The sequence below is a fragment of the Heterocephalus glaber genome, unplaced genomic scaffold (genome assembly GCF_053883595.1).
Source record: "Heterocephalus glaber isolate CG9 unplaced genomic scaffold, H.glaber_assembly_v1.0 deba00001461, whole genome shotgun sequence".
NCBI classification, from domain to species: Eukaryota; Metazoa; Chordata; class Mammalia; order Rodentia; family Bathyergidae; genus Heterocephalus; species Heterocephalus glaber.
In genome coordinates this window covers 46,127,223-46,146,554 of record NW_028258308.1, presented here as the reverse complement: position 1 = coordinate 46,146,554, position 19,332 = coordinate 46,127,223, and the positions used below count along the sequence as shown (strand labels likewise).

Genomic DNA, 19,332 nt, shown 5'->3' with positions numbered 1-19,332 from the left:
CTATCTGTGAAAAACCAACAGCCAACATCATACTAAATGGTCAAAAACTGAAAACTTTCATGCTAAAATCAGGAACAAGACAAGGATGCCCACTATCACCACTCCTGTTCAATATTGTTCTGGAAACATTAGCCATAGCAATTAGAAAAGAGAAAGAAATAAAAGGAATAAAGATAGGAAAGGACGAAGTGGAACTGTCATTATTTGCTGATGATATGATACTTTACATAGAAGATCCAAAAAACTTGGTCAAAAGCCTTCTAGATCTAATTGACAGATTCAGTAGAGTAGCTGGATATAAGGTCAACACTCAAAAAACAATACCCTGCTTATGTGCAAATAGCAGACCCATTGAGAGAGAAATTGGGGAAATAATTCCTTTTACAATAGCATCTAAAAAAATGAAATATCTAGGAATCTACTTAACAAAGGAAGCAAAAGACCTCTACACTGAAAACTACAGCACAATGAAGGAGATTGAAGAAGATATAAGAAAATGGAAAGATATCCCTTGTTCCTAGGAAGAATCAATATAGTGAAATTAGCCATACTTCCAAAACTACTATATAGACTTAATGTAATACTGATTGAAATTCCCACAATATACTTCACAGATCTAGTGAAAACAATCCAAAAATTCATTTGGAAGCAGAAGAAACCTAGAATAGCAAAAGCAATTCTGGGAAACAGAGACATGGCTGGGGTTATCACAATTCCCAACTTGAAACTATACTACAAAGCTACTGTGATAAAAACAGCACGGTACTGGCAAAGAAACAGACCTGAAGATCAGTGGAATAGATTAGAAGATGCAGAAACAACTCCAGTTATACTCAGCCACCTCATCATTGACAAAGGAGCCAATTGCCCTCATTGGAGAAAAGATAGCCTGTTCAATAAATGCTTTTGGAAAAACTGGATTTCAACCTGCCAAAGATTAAAACTAGACTCATACCTACCACTGTGCACTAAACTAAGATTGAAGTGGATTAAAGAGCTAAATATCAAGACAGAAACAGTAAACTTACTGGAAGATAAGTTAGGTAGAACTCTCAATGACATTGGCATAGGAAAAGACTTTATGAACAAAACTTCAGTAGCACAGGAGCTAACACAAAGAATCAACAACTGGGATCTCATCTTATTCAAAAGCTTCTGCACTGCAAGAGAAAGTACCAACAGAGCCAAGAGACAACCTACAATATGGGAAAAAATTTTACCAGCTGTACCTCAGACAAAGGTCTACTATCTAGAGTGCATAAAAAATTGAAAAAAATCAGACCCACCTCCCCAAATTCAAAAACCCAATTCAAAAATGGGCATTTGAAATGAACAGACATTTCTCAAACAAAAAAGTAAAAACAGCAAATAAATATATGAGAAAATGTTCAACATCACTGGTCATTCGAGAGATGCAGATGAAAACAACACTGAGATTCCACCTCACCCCACAAAGAATGGCTGCTATCAAGAAATCAACAAATAACAAATGCTGGCAGGGGTGTGGAGAGAAAGGAACCCTTCTCCATTGTTGGTGGGAGTGCAGACTGTTGCAACTACTGTGGAAATCCATATGGAGATACCTCAAAGAACTAGTTCTAGAGGTCTCATTTGACCCAGCTATTCCCCTACTGGGTATCTTCCCGAAAGAATTAAAAGAATCATACCACAGAAATATATGTGCACCTATGCTTATAGCGGCACAGTTTGTAATAGCTAAGGTTTGGAAATAGCCCAAGTGCCCATCGACTGGAAACTGGATAAAGAAGATGTGGGGTTTTTTTTATAAAATGGAGTCTACTCAGCCGTAAAGAATGAGAAACTAGAGTCATTTATAGCTAAATGGATGCATATTGAGGCCATCCTCTTAAGTGAAATAAATAGGACACACGTGTAAATACTGAATAGTATCTCTAGTGTGAGAAACTGAAAGTGTAAATAAGGATGAAAATGATTAAAATGAATAATTGATAATTTGAAATAGGAAAAGGTCCCAAGGTGGAGGGGTAGTGGGAGGGGAAGGGGAAAGGGATGAAAGGAAAGGAAAAATTATGAGGAAAAAAAAAAAGGAAACAAAGTCCATGTAAATAGGGAAGGGTGGTGGGCATGAAGGCCGCATAGGTAATGGGGAAAAAATAAGAACTAAGATACATCATGTTCAGGTACAAACACCCAGTGATAAATGTAAATGTATTATATACCTAAAATGAACCCATTAATATATAAATAAAAATGATAATATGTGTGAATAAAACAGAAGCTTTAAAAATGAAAGAAAGGAAAAACCTGAGATGAACAGAAAACTTAAGTAACATTGTAATAGGATAATTCAATCACTGTCAGTATGTCCTTGTTACATACCAAACCATAGGATCTGTGTGCATATGTATGTAATTCACAACTGTGTAGCATCTAGTGGAAAAGCAAGTCCACAACAGATTAGTGCATTACTAGTTAATGCCATAGAAATAGAGGAGATAACAGCTGACCAATGATGCTCTGAGAATAAAAGGTAGAAACTAAAAGTTCTCCATAGTGGAGGAAAAATAAAAGTATGTGGTTTAAAAAATTCTTAGCTGAGTCTAATGGAAATTGGAGAGTATGATTTAAAACAATGTCAGAGGGAAAGAAATCTTTCCAAACAAAATCTCAAAGTCAGCTGTCATAAAGAAAGAAATTGGCAAGTTGAGTAGCTTAAATAAAACCTCATGGGAAAATAGAATCACAAAAGATAAAAATAAAAGCCAAACTTTTTAATAAATACTTTTATAGTAAAGAAGCATAATATTTTCATGGTCTGTTTCCTAATGCATGGAAAGCCTAAATACAGCAATGCAAATCAATAAATACTAGTGAAAAGTTTATAATCTATATCTCATTTGAAACAACAAAAATTGTTCATACACTTCTCTTTTTACTAATTTTATTGGTACAATTTAGGTATACAATAAAATGACATTCATCTTTGGAAATCTGTACCTTTACATAATCTATCTTCATTCTTATTTTTCCCTATTCCCCTGTCATCCCTTCAACCCCTCCACCTTTCCCTATTTACAAAGACTGTTTCCATTTTTTCATTTTCTCATATTAATTCCATCCCCTTCTTTCTTTTCACCAACCCCTCCCACTTCCCCTTTCCCTTTGGACCTTTTCTTCATATTTCACATTATTATGCATTGTGATCCTAATTTACACTTTCAGTTTCTTACACCAGAGAAACTGTGCAATATTTACATATATGTGTTCTATTTATTTCACTTAAGAGTATGGCCTCCATGTGCATCCATTTAGCCATAAGTGTCTCTAGTTTCTCATTCTTCAGAGTAAAGAGACACTTTGATTCTCTTACTCCAGTGCTGAGCAGTGGGGACCCAGGGCAAACCTGGAATGATTTCTTCTGAGAACTCCTAGCCACTCTCAGTAATGAGGTGTCTCATGAGAAGTCCCTTTCTTCCCAAGGACAATATGTGGTTAATTTGGTTTTATTCCCAGGGCATCTGCTGCCCAACCCAAGGAAAATCACTTAAACCCCAGGAAGCCCAGGCAGTTGCCCATGGTGCTCAGTGTTCTGCTGCAGACAGAGTGGGGCACGCTCCTGCTCCCCAGCTGAACAACTCCAAGGAAGTTTAAACTCCTACCTCAAACTGTGTCTCCTCCTGCTTCCCTCTGTACATCCTCTCTGCCAGCCTCACTTCTGTAAGTGTCCTTTTCAGTCTTGTCTTTATGCTGTGGTTAAGAGGTCAGCTTCAGAGCTCAGAGGTGGCAGGGGAGTGTAGGACAGAGCCAGGGTATTAAGACTTTATATTCTCTCCTCATCCTCATCAGCACCACCTCCTGGCAGTGCACACTCAACACAGCTGGCCTGAGTCCTAGGCACTGCACTAGGCTGCTCCTGTCAAGTGTGGGATGGGGCCAGGACACCGGTATCCCCATCCCAGTCCTGCCCTGTGTAAACTAGAGCTGATTCCCTCCTCAGGAATCCTCCTGCTGTAGAGTTGGAATACAGGGCCTCCTTCAGCAACTTGGAGAGTTACAGCAAAGGGCACTGGGGACAGCTCGCAGTGTGGCTGGTGCAGGTCATTGCTCAGGAACACTCATTCTCAAAACTACATTTCTGAAACTGAACCACACCTGGTGTGGACCAGCCTGCCTAATGCCTAAGAGCAACCTCTTTTGAAGACTAGAGTTGGGGCTGTGTTGTTCATAAACTTCTCCACACAACTCCTCTCAGGTGACCAGCAAATGTGACTTCTCAGTGATTCATGCTTGTAATCTCCACACTCTGGGAGGCAGAGGCAGGAGGATCACAAGTTCAAGCCCACCCTGGACAACTTAGCAGCTTAGCTAGTCCTTAAAAGGGTTGTGATATAGCTCAGTAAAAAGTTCTGGGTTCAGTCATCAGTACTGAAAGAAAGGGAGGGCAAAAATAGTGGATTCAGGAAAACCTTAACCCAAATGCTGGCTTGGTGACAGATAGCAAAGGGTGTACCTCAGCTCCCCCTGTGCAGCTGGACTTGGCCTTCCCTGGCTGTCCCAGGATGAGCTCGCTGTGTGAAATCTGCTGGTGTTTCAGGGACAAAGGAGCATCGCCTCCCCTGCCCAACACTTACTGTTGCACATCAGTAACACAAGGACTTTCCTAGCACTGATGACACGGTGTTGCTATTGTTATTATGAGGAGTATGTACAAGCTATTTTATGGTGAGACATGAGGCACCTGCTTCATAATGAGGCACTTGCTTCATTTTCATGGAGGTGAGGACTCTTGCAGTCTTACTCACCCAAGTCTCTAATCAGAGAAGTGATTCTGCTGCTCTGGAGCATGAGCACATCTGGACAGGAGGATCATGGTGGGAAAGAGGCAGAGGAAAGAGGGCAAAGTGGAGCTGAGTTCACCCTATCCTGGTGCACAGTGGAGGTGGTGTATTTATTACCAAGCTTCACAAACTGCAGTGCATTGTAATCTCCCTCCACTCCCACTATTCAGAAATATGCTCAGTCCTTCCCTTTACCTGCTCTCTCCTGAAATCATTTAGTGCTTTCCCTTTCCTTTTCATGTCTATTGTGTAAGTATTTATTACAGACTATTTTTAATAACTCTGAATATACTATTGAAAAGAAAACCCTAACTGTTTTCTCCACCTGGAATATACCCACCTTGACAAACTTATTCCATATGAAGAAGAGTTAGGTGCTAGGCCACCTTCACATGCAACCCTACTGAGCCCTGATGGGAACACAGGAAAATGAGACCTCCCAGCCTGGACTCATCTCTCCAAGTCCCTTACCCAAAATTCCACCCATTTGCATACTCCAGCTGCAGAGGGAGCACAGGGCCTGCTGTGTTTACCGGCTCCCTAGAAGGTATGCTGTTCCTTTCCTAAACAGAGCCACCTTCCCAATGTCTGTCTTGGCATGTCCCACATTTCTACATTAAACCCACTTTGTTTCCCTGAGGACCATGATGTACTTGGTGTCTGCCCACATTTGGTGTAATAGACACCATCTTGCATATTAAATAGTTGTGCATAATTGCATGTTTTCAGGAGTACCTGACAGGAAATGATTGTATTATCATTAGTTAAGAAATTACAACATAAATGGAGAATAGGCATTCTGAGGTGAGCAACTGCCTATGGAGAAATGTGGAGTTCTTCTTGAGAATTTACTGTGAAAGCTGGAAATTCCAGAATAGAACTAGGAGATAGAATTGAAGAAAAGCAAAAAAGAACATGTTGGCGGGAGGGGGGATTTTAGCACAAAACGCAAAACGTTTCCACTAAGAGACAGAAACCTGAGGAACCATACTGTTCTGTGCTGTGGTTTTCAGATCCACTGGGCATCAGGATCTTTGTTCAAAAGCTAATATTAAAAAAATTTTAATTTTCTTAGTCCATGTGTGCAGTACATGCATGCATTTTGGAATTCTCCTGGGGACATGGTTCAAGCACATAATACATGATTGTTTTTTATCCCCCTTCCCTCCTCTAATTCCCTTCTCCCCATTTTCATTCTTGTTGATATTACTAATCCTAGCTCGTGCTATGGCACATGTTGTTTACATTCTTGGGGGTTACTAGCTTCCTGTCCATGGGGCATCTTTATTCTACCTATTTCTCCTTCCACTCCCTCTCACCCCTCTCCCTTGCTCTCTTGGACCCCTTTCCTATTGTTAGACATTGATCTTCTTGTCCACTCTATGTCTCCTTCCATCCTTTTCCTTCTCTCTATTGGGATCTGCCCTAATCGAGTGGAGACACCACCATGATCATGGAGCAGGGGTCTTGGAGCATGTCACTCTGAGCCCCTCTCCCAGGTTCTGATTCTTCAGGTCTGAGGTTGGGCAGGGTCTACACTGTGTTTCCACCAAGTTCTCATGCAATGGCAGTGGTGCAGAGCCCAGGGTCACACTTTGAGGACCACCATTTCTGCTGAGTGGTGATCTTAGTGGAAAACAGCTATTTCTTGTAGATCTCAAGGAGGGTCCTTAACAGGGAGAGAGAAAAGGCTTGGCCCACTTTGGATTGCAGGAGCCATGAGCTGAATGCTTTGCTTTAGGTTTGCTGGTAGTTGTTTCTTTGACAGGAAGTATGGGGTAGATTGTGGGAGGATAAAGGTGAATTGTAAGCCACCATATGTAGAAAGCTCTTTCAAGAAGCATGAAGTTTATGTACAGGGAGAACCGTGCAATACCAAGCCAAGCAGAAGTCCAGGAGAAAGTGCTGTAGGAGGTGAGGGAGCACTGTCAAACACTGTGACCACTGGAATTAATTCTGAAGAGCTGGTGTTTGCTTATTTTTAAAAGTAGTAATATGCCCTGTGCCACACAAGACCACATTGTATTTTAATTTCTGTGTAGTTGTAGCTAACCACATCTAGTAGAATATGAGCTCTGGTGTTTTCCCACAGAATGGGTATCCTTTCACAAAATCAACCTCAGCATTTTAGATGAATTTCTGTGCAGTTATGAACATGAAAGTCAAAGAGCAAGAAAGAGAGGGGAAATTTATAGAGAAAATCTATGGACACTGGAGATTTATCAAGAACAACACAAAAAGCTGAGCTTGTAAAATCAACATCACAGTTCAGGAAAATATTAGTTATAGTCACTGTGCTAATAGTTACAGAACCAAGATTGAAATATCTGTGAAAAACACCAATCTATTTGGCTTGGTCTCAGGGAGAGATCCTCCTAGGTCATCCTCTCAGAGTGATATATATATATATATATATATATATATATATATATATATATATATATATATGAACATTAGTGTTTGTGCTTCAGTGAACTACAAGGGCTACCAGTGCACAGTCCTGTACTAGGACCCTGTGAAAGAGGGAAACTTTCTTGCTCTGAGACAAAATAGTAAAATAAGTGAGAAAACAGCAACTCCATGGAGAAACACAGGAACATTTACAATTCTCACCCATGCAGTTGATAAAATAACACTCAGAGACTGAAAAGAATGAGGACAGGGGAGGCTCAGGTCTAGAAAAACAGAGGGGGAAAAGGAACCCAGTCAGACAGCTCTGACAGAGAAGGAAAATTTCTTGTCCCCAGCAATAAATTAGATTTTGCTAAAAGCACATCATTCATAGTAGCATTTCTGATAGGAGACATTGCTACAGTTGGGGAGGCTATTGATAATTCTAAGGTTCCTGACATACAAAAATGAATTTGAAGATTACATTATGCAATCAACATGGTCCATTTTAAATAGACATAATATTTAGGCAAATAAAATAAGTGGAACAAAAGCATAAACAATATCTGATAGCTTTCCAGTGTTGTTGTCTCTGGGAAATTAGTTTAATTTTTCCAACATCTACTGAGTTTTCTCAAAACCTTCAGCTGGGATGACAGCATTTGTTATTCATGTTAGGGAATAAATATTTTTAGAAATAGGATGGGATCCTGGCTTTCATGCTAACACAGCATGAACACAGGCTGTGGAACACTAGACTGAGCTCTGATGACACTTAGGCAGCTACTCTCCTCTCCTCTTCCCTCTCAGGTCCCCGGGGAACACCATTCCAGTCACCTCCTCTACAAGACCAACAAATAAGTGGGAACTGAGGTGATATTTGTCTCTTTGTGCCTTGCAAGTCGACTACAGACTTCAACAAACCGTAATGTATTTCAAAATAACTCAAAGAGTCCAACGTATCCCAAGAAATAGAGATGATTAGACTGTGAGGAGATACAAATGTTAAGCACCCTGATTTGACCACTGCATATTGTACACATGTGTCGATTTATAACACTCCTACATGTAAAAATGTACAAATATTGAGTATCAATGAGAAAATACACAAATCAAAGGGTTTAAATCTGTAATTATGAGGGAACTCACAAGATATCATAGACGGTTCAGAGGAGAAATCAAAGTACCATATGCAGGGCCAGATATGTAGCTCAGCTCAGCTGCACAAAGCTTGCCTGGCAAGTGCAAGGTCCTGAGTTGGATACCTTGTACCAAACAAAACAAAATGAAACAAAACAAAATACCACATGGATAAGGACAGATGAAGAGAGCTGAAAATTACACAGAGATGTGAAATAAGTCAATGTACCTACCAGTAGTGAATTGCATTAACTGGAAACTCAACTCATTTGCATTTCTCTGACTGAAATAATTTACATTTTTAGCAGTTTCCTAAAATTTATGGAATTGTAAAATAGTTCAAAGAAAAAAAAAGCAACTATATATGATTTTTACTCTAATTTCTTTTTTCTATTGTTTGTTCATTTTCAAAGTTTTTCAGTTTTCTCTGACACTGCCTTAAGGAAGGATGTAGAATATTTGATAAATGCCTTTGGGAGGCAGATTCTTGTAGGTGCTGAGGATCAAACCAAGGGGCTCCCAGAAGCCAAACAGGAGCTCTACCAATGAGCTACCCTTCAGCCATGTTGGCTACAGTATTTTAAATGAACCCATCAGCTGAACTGGAATAATCAACAGATGATGAAGCACTGACTACAAGTTAATTAAACTGTTATTCAGAAAATTTAATCAAAGTCACAAAGTTAATAAATAGGTCAGTTGAAAACTGGACTTAGGACTCCTAGCTCTAAAAATATGCGTTTTCTTCTCAGCATGTCTTTTAACACAAAGTATGTATGTATGTATATATGTATGTATGATTCAGTTGAGTCAGTTACAGGTTATAGACCTCAATTTAGATAAAATCTTAAGTCACAAAATTCTGCCTGGAGGCCCTGCCCAGTCTCACCTGCTGGGTGCCTGCCCTGGTTAAGTGGCCTCCATGGGGGCTTCCTGGCATTCCGTCTGATCTCAAATTTCTGAAAGATGCAAATGTGAGCCAGAGAAAGAGAAATGAAGAAAAGAGTGCAGGCTGGACTTTTGGTCTAGTCTCACATCACTTGCTTATTTTTACAGACTGGAGCAACATACTGGAGAAATGGACAATGCCACATCAGGGACCATGTTCTTCCTCAGCGGGTTCTCTCACCTCTGGGAGCTGCAGATCCTACATGCTGTGCTCTTCCTGGGGATTTACCTGGTGGCCCTGCTGGACAATCTTCTCATCATCACACTCACCACCAAGGACCCCCACCTGCACAGCCCTATGTACTTCTTCCTGAAGAATTTGTCCTTCCTGGACCTGTGCCTCATTTCCATCACCATGCCCAAGTCCATTGAGAGCTCTCTGATGAACCTCAACCTCATTTCTTTCCTTGTGTGTGTGGCCCAGGTTTTCTTCCTCATCCTCTTAGCCACTACAGAGGTGGCTCTCCTCACAGTCATGTCCTATGACCGCTATGTAGCCATCTGCCACCCACTCCGATATGGGACCATCATGGGCCACCAAGCCTGTGAGCAGACGGCAGCATACTCATGGGCCAGTGGAGGTCTCAATGCAGTTCTGCACACAGCTGCCACATTCTCTGTGCCCATGTGTGGACCTCTTGAGGTCCACCAGTTCTTCTGTGATGTCCCACAGCTACTCTCCCTTGCCTGTTTCTATAATGTCAGGGACTTGGTAGTCATTGGGCTCAGCCTCCTGTTGGACATTGGCTGCTTTGTGTTCATTGATGTTTCTTACTTCCACATCTTCTCCACAGTGCTGAAGATTCCCTCACAAGAAGGCCGCTCCAAAGTGTTCTCCACATGCCTGCCTCACCTGGTTGTGGTGACTCTGTTTCTGTCTTCTGTGTTTTTTGCCTATTTACACCCCCTGCCCAAGTCTCCAACATCCTTTAATTTACCAATTTCTGTCTTCTACATGGTGGTGCCTCCCACTGTGAATCCTCTCATCTACAGTCTGAGGAACAAAGACATGCAGAAGGCACTGAGGAGACTTCAGCAGAGTTGGTGTTGCCCTGCACATTAGAAGAGCTTTGCCTCATGCATCATGGTCTTTTCATTCCCCAACACAGCTCTCTGAACAGTCAGGTTCCTTTGTCTGGAAAAGTTGGATGTTTTCAGAATTCTCATGACAATCTGGTCTTGCCTATTACAGTGTGACTGGGAAGTGGGCTTCATGTCTGATCAAGGGGGTATTGAAGCCAGTAGGGTCCACATGTGATGAGCTAGATATGTGTTGACCTTATTTCTCATATCCTAATGGGATCTTCTGCTCTCCAAGCTGTGAGCAAAAGGATGCTGAGACATCAGAGACAGACTTGGCCTCTCCTGGATAAACCAAACACATGATCACTCTTAGCAAAGGAGAGATCTGAAATGTCACGTGAGCTGACATGTATAATCTATTATGATATTTAAGCAACTGGAGAGAAGTGACAGACCCAACCATGTGACAATACTAAATGCCATACAATTATACAAACATAGAGAGCTAAGTTTATGTTAGACAGTGGTACCTTCATTCACAAACAATTCATTCCAGGATTCTAGGGAAGAGACTGATACATGTTCATGCAGGGCAGATGGCTGCAGTTCTGTTCAATACCCAATGTGAAGTTCATGCTCTGCAGCAAAATTTTGATGAATGCTTCTGTTTGGGAACCAAATTGTTTGCAAACAGAAACTTTCATGAACTGAGGTATTACTGAATTAGTTTCCTATCACTAGCAGTCTGAAAGCAAAATCTCGACACAGCTCTGTCCTTCTATCTTCTGCTTTGTTTCCCAAACCCACTACATGCTGATCTCTGTAACTGCTTGTGTCCTGAAAGTCTAGTGAAAAGAGATGGAGACAAGAGAATTCATCTATACTGTTTATCAATACTTCTCCTTAAGGAAATGCTAAAGTAAGCTTTTGGGTACATGGGATGAAATCAAGGGACACAGATGGCCTTACAACAGATGTGATTAACCATACAGAGACTATACATTGTTTACAGCAGGATGTATCTAAGCTTTGTTTTAAATGACGGAGAGGATGGAAACTGAAAAAGAAAGATGAACAACTGCAAGTGGAGGGAAAGCAGGAAAAAGCCAAATCAGCACAGATTATGGGCTGTAGAAAAGTTACAATGGTGCTAACCACAGAACTGAGAGTGGTCTAAGACAGGGAGCTACTGACAGCTTTGTCATGAAAATAAGGAGGCAGAGAGAAGGGGATTGCCTTAGCAGACAGAGGCAAAGAAGCTGGGCAAATACACAGAGAGGAACTTAACTCTGCCATGAAGGGCAAGGGCTGCTGTCACGTATCTACAGTGTTTAGAGAGACCACACCAGCAACCATGACTGTGAAGTTGAAGCCAATAAGAGTTCAGGCCACTGTACCTGCTGCACATCTAACCACACTGTGTGTAGATTGCTGGCCATTTCTGATTTAATAACAGTTTTCATACCTGGCAGTTTTGTTAATGGGGTTACCTTTGCCTACGGTTGTTCCAAACTAGTTTAATTCTCTATCATGGGCTCCTGAGCACCACTGCTTCTTTTTATAACACTGTAGTTCTAATTTGATATTTATTTCTCTAAGGTTCTGTATACCACTGTGATTCTTGTGTTTTGTGTTCATCTTCCACATCTAGCTTGGTATGTGGCACAGAGCAGCCATGTAGTTAGCATTTAACAGGTGGGTGAATAGACACAGTCCTATGTGGTTCTTCCTAAGGAATTTATCTTTTTTGTCCCCTAAATAATCATATTTTACTAAAGATGAAGCACTCTAACTTATAGCTGATATGTGAAATTAAAGGAAATTGTCTGAATATCTATCAGGATATCCATTTGTGGATGAAAAGAGGCTTAAAAGAATTATGGTTAAAGACCCTATGATAGAACATTTGCTGACTTCAATACATACAACATTTTAAATAATAACTGGAATTGTTATTGATATAACTGTGCTGGGGCTGATCATGAGTGATGTGGAAAATAACAAAATATTATAAACCTCACACAATCTCTGAAAATTTATTTTATATTAATATTTACCTATACAAATGTAACATATGGAATTGTACACATTTTTTTCTGTTATGACAATACTTTTTCTGTAGGGTAACACTTCAGACAAACTTAAACTTTTTACTACTTACAGGTTAATTATTTAAACACAGGATGACCAAAAATTGCATTTTTGTTAATTTTATAAGATAATATAACAGGAAATATAAAAATGATGACTCTCAAATTTATTCAATATTTTTTCTGTGTATAATTTATCTTAAAATATTCAATATAGAGAGCATCATTGCAATCTGGACATTAATATCTAGGCTTTTACTGAATTATTTTTGCATTATTGTCAAACTAAAATGTATATTTGGTAATGAAAGATTCAGAAGCATCTACTACTTAGATAAATGAGTGATTATCTCAAATTACATTGTTATTCACTATTTTTCCAGCACATTCATTTCTAAGCAAGTACCACAATAATATAAAGCTAAAATATTAAATATACTTTTTTGTGTTTGTTTGCTTTGTCTTAATGTTTTGTTTCATATAAGTGAAGCAATTGATTCCAAAAATCCTTTCAAACTGTATACATATGTACTCATACATTTATGTTTAGGCGAACTCTAAAACTGCTATATTAAATATTCAATAGGTAGAACATTGGTTTAATTAGTAAACCCAAATAGAATAAAAGTCCATGCTCATATTATGCTTAATGCTAATAACACAGAAAACATATCCAGCTTTCATAAGTCAACAATACTAAACTATTTTTAAAGAGTTTCATAAATCACAATAATCTGTAAAGAATTTAATTTGGTTTGTGTATTTTTGAAAATTTTGGAAATATTTAAATTTATGTAAGTGTTCACTGATCTCTAAGTGAGAGGAGGGTTTTCTGTGGGACATTGAAAATGATCCCATTCTCAATTTCCATTATATCAAATTTTTAGATTCCACTATGACTGACATCATTGAGTATATGTCTCCCCATGCCTGGCTTATTTGGTTATTATTTTACAGGTGTATCGATGTGGTTGCAAATGATAGGACATCATGCTTCACTATGGCTGACTAGCAACCTGTGGTGCATGTGCACCTTTCCTTTATCCATTTGTCCACCACTCAGGTTGACTCCACATCCTAGATATTGTGAATAGCATTGCAATAAACATGGGAAAGCAGGTGTTTTCAATATGTGATTTTAAGTTTTTTGGCTATATACCTGATAGTGGAATTTCTGGATCTTCACTCTTTTCATTTTTATAGTGTTTTCAATAATGAATGCACTCATTTACATTCTCACAACAGTGAGTATGAATTCCTCCCTGTCTGCAACAAGTTGTTTGTATTACCTTACTGTAGCTATTCCATTGTTCAGAGGTTGCATTTCATTGTGGGTTTAATCTACAAGTTCCTGATGTTTAGTGATGTTGTTTCCATTCAAATCATTTTGAAAAAGGGCAAGCATTTCCAGTTCACACTCATCCTTACCAAATTTTTTTTTTGATTTTTCAAAACTTTGAAATAATTGAGCAGTTAAAATTTTTATAGGAAGAAGGCTGCATGGTACTATGCTCTTTGAAGAGGAGTAATTCCTTCTCAGTGAGCAGCTCTGTAACTGCAGGTGCAGAGAGTGAGTACAGAGGCTCTTCAGAGTAAGAAGAAACCAGAGAATACAGGGACAGCTACTCCCATTGGAAAAGAGACACTTTTCTGAGACATAAAATCCATTAAACCAACAAAAGACAAGACAAATTGGGAAAATTAAGTACTGTATCATATAGGATTTAATATACAGAAAAATCCCAACATTCTGTGAATAAGAAATTTAAAAAACCAGTAATCCCATGTAAGAAGGCTAGAGGTACACATAAAGAGTTAAAGGAAAATAAAAGACAATAGGTTTTTAATCTAACTTTGCAAAGACAACTTTAAAATTGTACTAAGATAGCAGTTCTAATTTTCAATTGCAAATTTTCTTTTTAAAAAATTATTTCACTGACTTTTAATTTTTATTTTTATTACTACATGTGTGCTGTACATAATGATTCCCTTCCTCATGGGGATCTGTGCAGGGACATAACACAGACTCCCAGCCATCTGTCACCCTGTGGCTGTGCATACATTGTGAGCAAAGCAGGACTCCACACCTGTGTGGAGGAGTTTGGACTATCTAGTCACATGGCATGCTATTGCGGACTTTTAGCCAGATCTATGTTGAGAAGCAAGAGAAAAGACCCCAGTACAATGATTTAAAATGTTTTGAGTTTGGCCAGAAAGGAAGCTCCAGTAAAGCTGTGGATTGCAGAGATAGAGCAGAGGAGACCTTGATTGCTGATAAGGAAAAAGAGAATGAAAAAGATGGCCCTAAGACATCAGAAGAAGCAGCAGGACTCTACCCTTTGCAGCCTCAAAATGGCAAATGTGAAAGACTTTGCCTTGAGAAGGAAGCCCCAGAGTACCATGTTCCAGAATGGTGGCAGCCTAGGGAAGTTGTCCAAAGTGGCTGCTTAGGGAAGTTGCTCTTTTAGATTGGCTTCAGAGTGCTCAGCAATCAGGTGCTCCACTTCTACAGCCAGGACAGAACGAAGCCTGGCTACTGCTCTAGTTGGCAGCAGACCTTGGCAACATCCATGTAGTGCTGGTTTTAGGTCCATTCAGAATAAAAGAGCTGTGGAGTCAGGAATTCTTGCACCCAGATTTTAGAAGAAGGCCTGGAAGGCCAGGCCATGTGTCTCTGAGAGGGCAGCATGAGAAGCTGTGAGTGTGAAGCCAAAGATGCAATGGTGATCCCAGAAGTCTGGAGAATCCAGGAGTGTGGATCATCTGAGGAAAACTTCAAAGAGGGAATGGATCTGGCTCCAAGAGAAACAATGGGAGACTCAACTACTGGGAGGGCTACAGGGGCAGAGCACCAAAGCCTTTGTAGTTCACAACTTGCCACAGGCTGCCCTGGATGCTACACATGGAACTTCAGGACTTAATGTTTGCGCTGCTGGATTTGGACTTGCTTTGGTTCCATTCCTTTGTATCCCCCTGTTTGTAACTTTTGGAATGAAAATGTCTATCTTATGCCATTGAATGTTGGAAGTGTTTATCTTTCTTTTCATTTGTACAGGGGCTTGCTGCTAAGAGTTTTTCTTACATCTCAGGGAGACTTTGGACTGTTAGCAATGCTAAAACTGTTAAGACTTCAGCAACACTTACAGATGGACTAAATGCCTTTGTGTGAAGGAGTCACATGAGTCATTGGGGGGTGCAGAGGCAGAATGTAATGGTTTGAGTCTAGAGGTTCCCCCAAAGCCTCATGTGGTCATAGGCTTGATCTAGAGTGTGTGAAGCTGAAATTGATTCATTATGCAATGTTAGGCTCAAGGACATTAGGATGAAGGGTGTGAATGCTACCCACCCTAAGTAGTCTGAATAAAGTAAAAGAGGCAGTGAGATGCTGTTAAGTTCCTCTTGTTACTTTTGCTGCCTTGTGTGCACCATGCTTCTCCTCTGTGATGCCTGTTTGCCATCCCTGCCTTGGAGCCAGCTGATTATCGACTGAAACCTCTATAAATTGTAAGCCAACTAAACCCCTCCCCCTCTAACATTGGGTTTCAGGTATTTTGTCTCAGCAAGGATATAAAAGTAACTAAAACACTGGTGCCCCTGACCCTGGTAATCTAGAACACAAATCTCCCCTTAGAGTAAAAGATTTTTAGTACAATTTTGTCAAGTGACACTCAAGCCATTTGACCATAAATTTTAAAATGGATGTATTTGGGCAAAGCAGCTCCTGAGCAAATCTGTGGATTTATAAAGGGAGGACTTTACTCATTTTCTAAGTAAACTGAGATGCAAGACTAGAGGGATTCCTAAGATGGACTGCAGGGGTGCTGCTTCACAGAAGTTTTAATGCATCCTCTCCACCTGGTGCCTTAGCTTTATTCATTCACTGTTCACTGTGCCAGGAAGGATGGACATTGGTGGCAATATTTCAGGGAATAAATAGCATCAACAAAAGGAAAAATACATACATAAGTTATTTTTCGACTAAATACAAACTTTGAATTTAGGGAATCTGCAACTCGTGTTTCTGCAGTTTCTGCTAAGATCACTTGTCTGCAAAAGAATTAAATGAAATCCTTGGACCTCACTGTGGCTCACAAGGGTCCAACCAGCCCTGCTCACTTCCACCTTGCTCCAGGGCCAGCTGCAACCCCACCCAGCTCCAATCCTGACCACTCTGTTTACAGAACAAGATGGTGTAAGGAACAGCTGGGGAGACCGAAGACTTGTAGTGATGGAAGGGACTGTAATAGAGATAGAAGGTATTTAAGGGATATAAGGTTTTCAGGAATCTTTAGTTATGATTTTCATATTATGAACAATTTTAATGCTATCATTTTCATCAACAGTGATTTCCATCACTGAGCCTGAAGAGGTACTGTGTCTAAAATTTTGTGAATACATTAATTCAACTTCTCTTACAGAATTAATGTATATTTCTATCCCATCTGTAAGTCTTTGTACACTCTGAATTTGGGGTAAATAAATAAGAGGTAATGAGTGCAAATGCCTGTCTCTTCACAGAGCCCGTGGGTGGTCACCTCCCAGGTCTGCTCTGTATTTCACTCTCACTTGTGGCCAATGTGCAGCCTGAACTCTCCAAGATCTGAGTCTATGATCCCACCTCAGTTTAGCCCAGTGTTTGGAAAAACAGCACAAAGTCCATGTTTCACCAAAAATAGAGTCTCATGCACAAGATAGGTATAAAATCATGACTCATTGTTTCCTCTCAGGTGAAAATTATATGCCAGACATGTACTCAGGGAATTTAACTTCATAGAGTCAAACTCCAAGCACTAATGTCACCCTCATGGGGCTCTTTGTAGACACCACACATGCTCCCCTGCTCTAGTGTGATACTCATTTTCTTCTTGATGGCCCTGGGTGGTAATGCCCTCCTCATCTTCCTGATCCACACAAAGCGCTGCCTCCACAGCCCCATGGACATCTTCATCAGCCAGCTCTCACTCATGGATCTCAAGTACATCACAGCGATGGTGCCCAAGACTCTTGCGGGCCAGGTGACTGGAGCCCACACAGTCCCTCTGGGTGGTGGGATCCAGATGTTCTTCCACCTGACCCTGGCTGGGGCAGAATTTTTTCTTCAGAGCACCATGGCCTATGATTGCTATGCTGCCATTTGCAGACCTCTCCTTTACCCACTGCTGATGAGCCAGAGGGTCTGCCAGCTCCTAGAGAATGAGGCTTGGTTCCTGGGGATGTTTGATGGTCTGTTGATCACCCCCGTGAGTTGACAAGGTAAATTCTCCTACAGAGGTGCACCTTTAATCAGATTTTGAGGCTCAATATTTGAATAAAGCCACTACACACCACCCAAGTGTTGAAATAGATTAATAGAATGAAGGAAAAGACAAGGAAACACTGGGAATTAGAAAGTCAAACATAGGGTAAAATACACCACCAGATTGGGAAGCAACACTCGCTGCAACGAGGTTCCCTTCTGGGGCGCGACTTGCAGCATAGTTCACCACAGCAGCTCTCTCTCTCTCTCTCTCTCTCTCTCTCTCTCTCTCTCTGCCACTGCTGTTACTTATAAACCGTGTGACACAAATGTGGCCCTGTGCCAATGTGCACATGTGACTTAGGGCAATGTTTCCACTTCCCAGACCCGGCTAGGGTTCAGGGCTGAATTCTGTTCTCAGGATGGTTCATTCTGTATCAAAGTCTACTGTACTCTGGAGGGGGCCAGTGCTTTCCGGGACAGGCATGTGTCAGGGTCATTCTTCCATCACATGACTCTGACTTAACTCTTGACCATCATGGTCCCTTCACCCCATCACCATGAGCTTCCGCTGCAGTAGGTCCTGGAAAGTCCTGAGCTGCTTCTGCTCGCTCCCTGCCTTGCGCAAGCTCTCCTGCTCGACAGCTCCCTCTACATACAGCTTGTTCTGTGCTATGTCCTCATGATCCTGGTCCCCATCCTGGTCATCTCAGACTCTTCCACCCTCATCCTGTGCCTCTCCCACAGGAGGAGCTCAGCCGAGGACCGCAGGAAGCCTTTGCCACCTGCTCCTCCCACATAATCGTGGTGGTGCTCTCCTGTGGGGCTTCCGTCTATGCCTGTATCCTGTCCAGTTCCCACCACACAGCCCAGCAGACATAATGGCGTCTGCCTTCTACACCATCATGGCACCAGCGCAGGACCCTCTCATCTGCAGCCTTTGTAACAAGGAAGTCACGGGGCCCTGTGGACCATAATGATTTAGTAGAGGGTGAGCCTCGGGAGGACTGTAAGAGGGAAAGCCTGGGAGTGGCCATCTTTTCTTCCTTCCATCCCTCCTCCATCCCAATCTGTCTCCTCATCTACTTTCAGCATCTCGGTCTCCGACAGGAGCCCAGCCATATTTTCACTTTCTCATGCATGTAGAATTTCTCCTCCACATGACTTATGCATTCTATTTATCACACTATATTTTATTTAGAGACTTTTTAAGTGGGTTCCAATAGCTGACCTAAGCACAAAACACACACAGTGCCCTTGATCTTATCTTCTTCCAGTGTTGGGCTCACTGAATATTTTAATGTGACACATAGGTGTGGATCTAAATCCTGAAGGAGACTCACTGTGACAATTTCAGATCCTACCAGAACTCTAGAGGAATATTGGATGTTTCTTCACTTTGTAAAATCCTGTAAGTCATTGTTCACCTATGATACCTGCACCAATGAGTTTGATCTTGTACCTCAGGAAGTACAAGGGCACACAAGCTTTAGAAATATTGAAAGTGAAGTTTATGGTACAAACATCAATCTTCTTAATATTTTGCCCATAAAAACTACCTGGGTAAAAGGCTTATGAATATTAAAGTTCAAAAGATAATGGATTTGTCTAATCACAAGATGTAAATTAAAGTGGTTTCCTTTTAATTTCTATAGGATTTAGAAATCATATTCTAAATGATTCT

At 40.7% G+C, this 19,332-nt stretch overlaps 1 protein-coding gene and 1 pseudogene across 1 annotated transcript; both read left to right on the top strand.

Annotated features, from left to right (window-relative positions):
• Positions 1-9,429: 9,429 nt before the first annotated feature.
• Positions 9,430-10,362, top strand: LOC101715588 (olfactory receptor 14A16). Its single transcript, XM_004870950.1, has one exon. The coding sequence runs from the start codon at positions 9,430-9,432 to the stop codon at positions 10,360-10,362; it is 933 nt and encodes a 310-aa protein (XP_004871007.1).
• A 6,797-nt stretch (positions 10,363-17,159) lies between these two features.
• Positions 17,160-18,625, top strand: LOC101715231 (olfactory receptor 2T34-like; annotated as a pseudogene).
• The last annotated feature ends 707 nt before the right edge of the window (positions 18,626-19,332 follow it).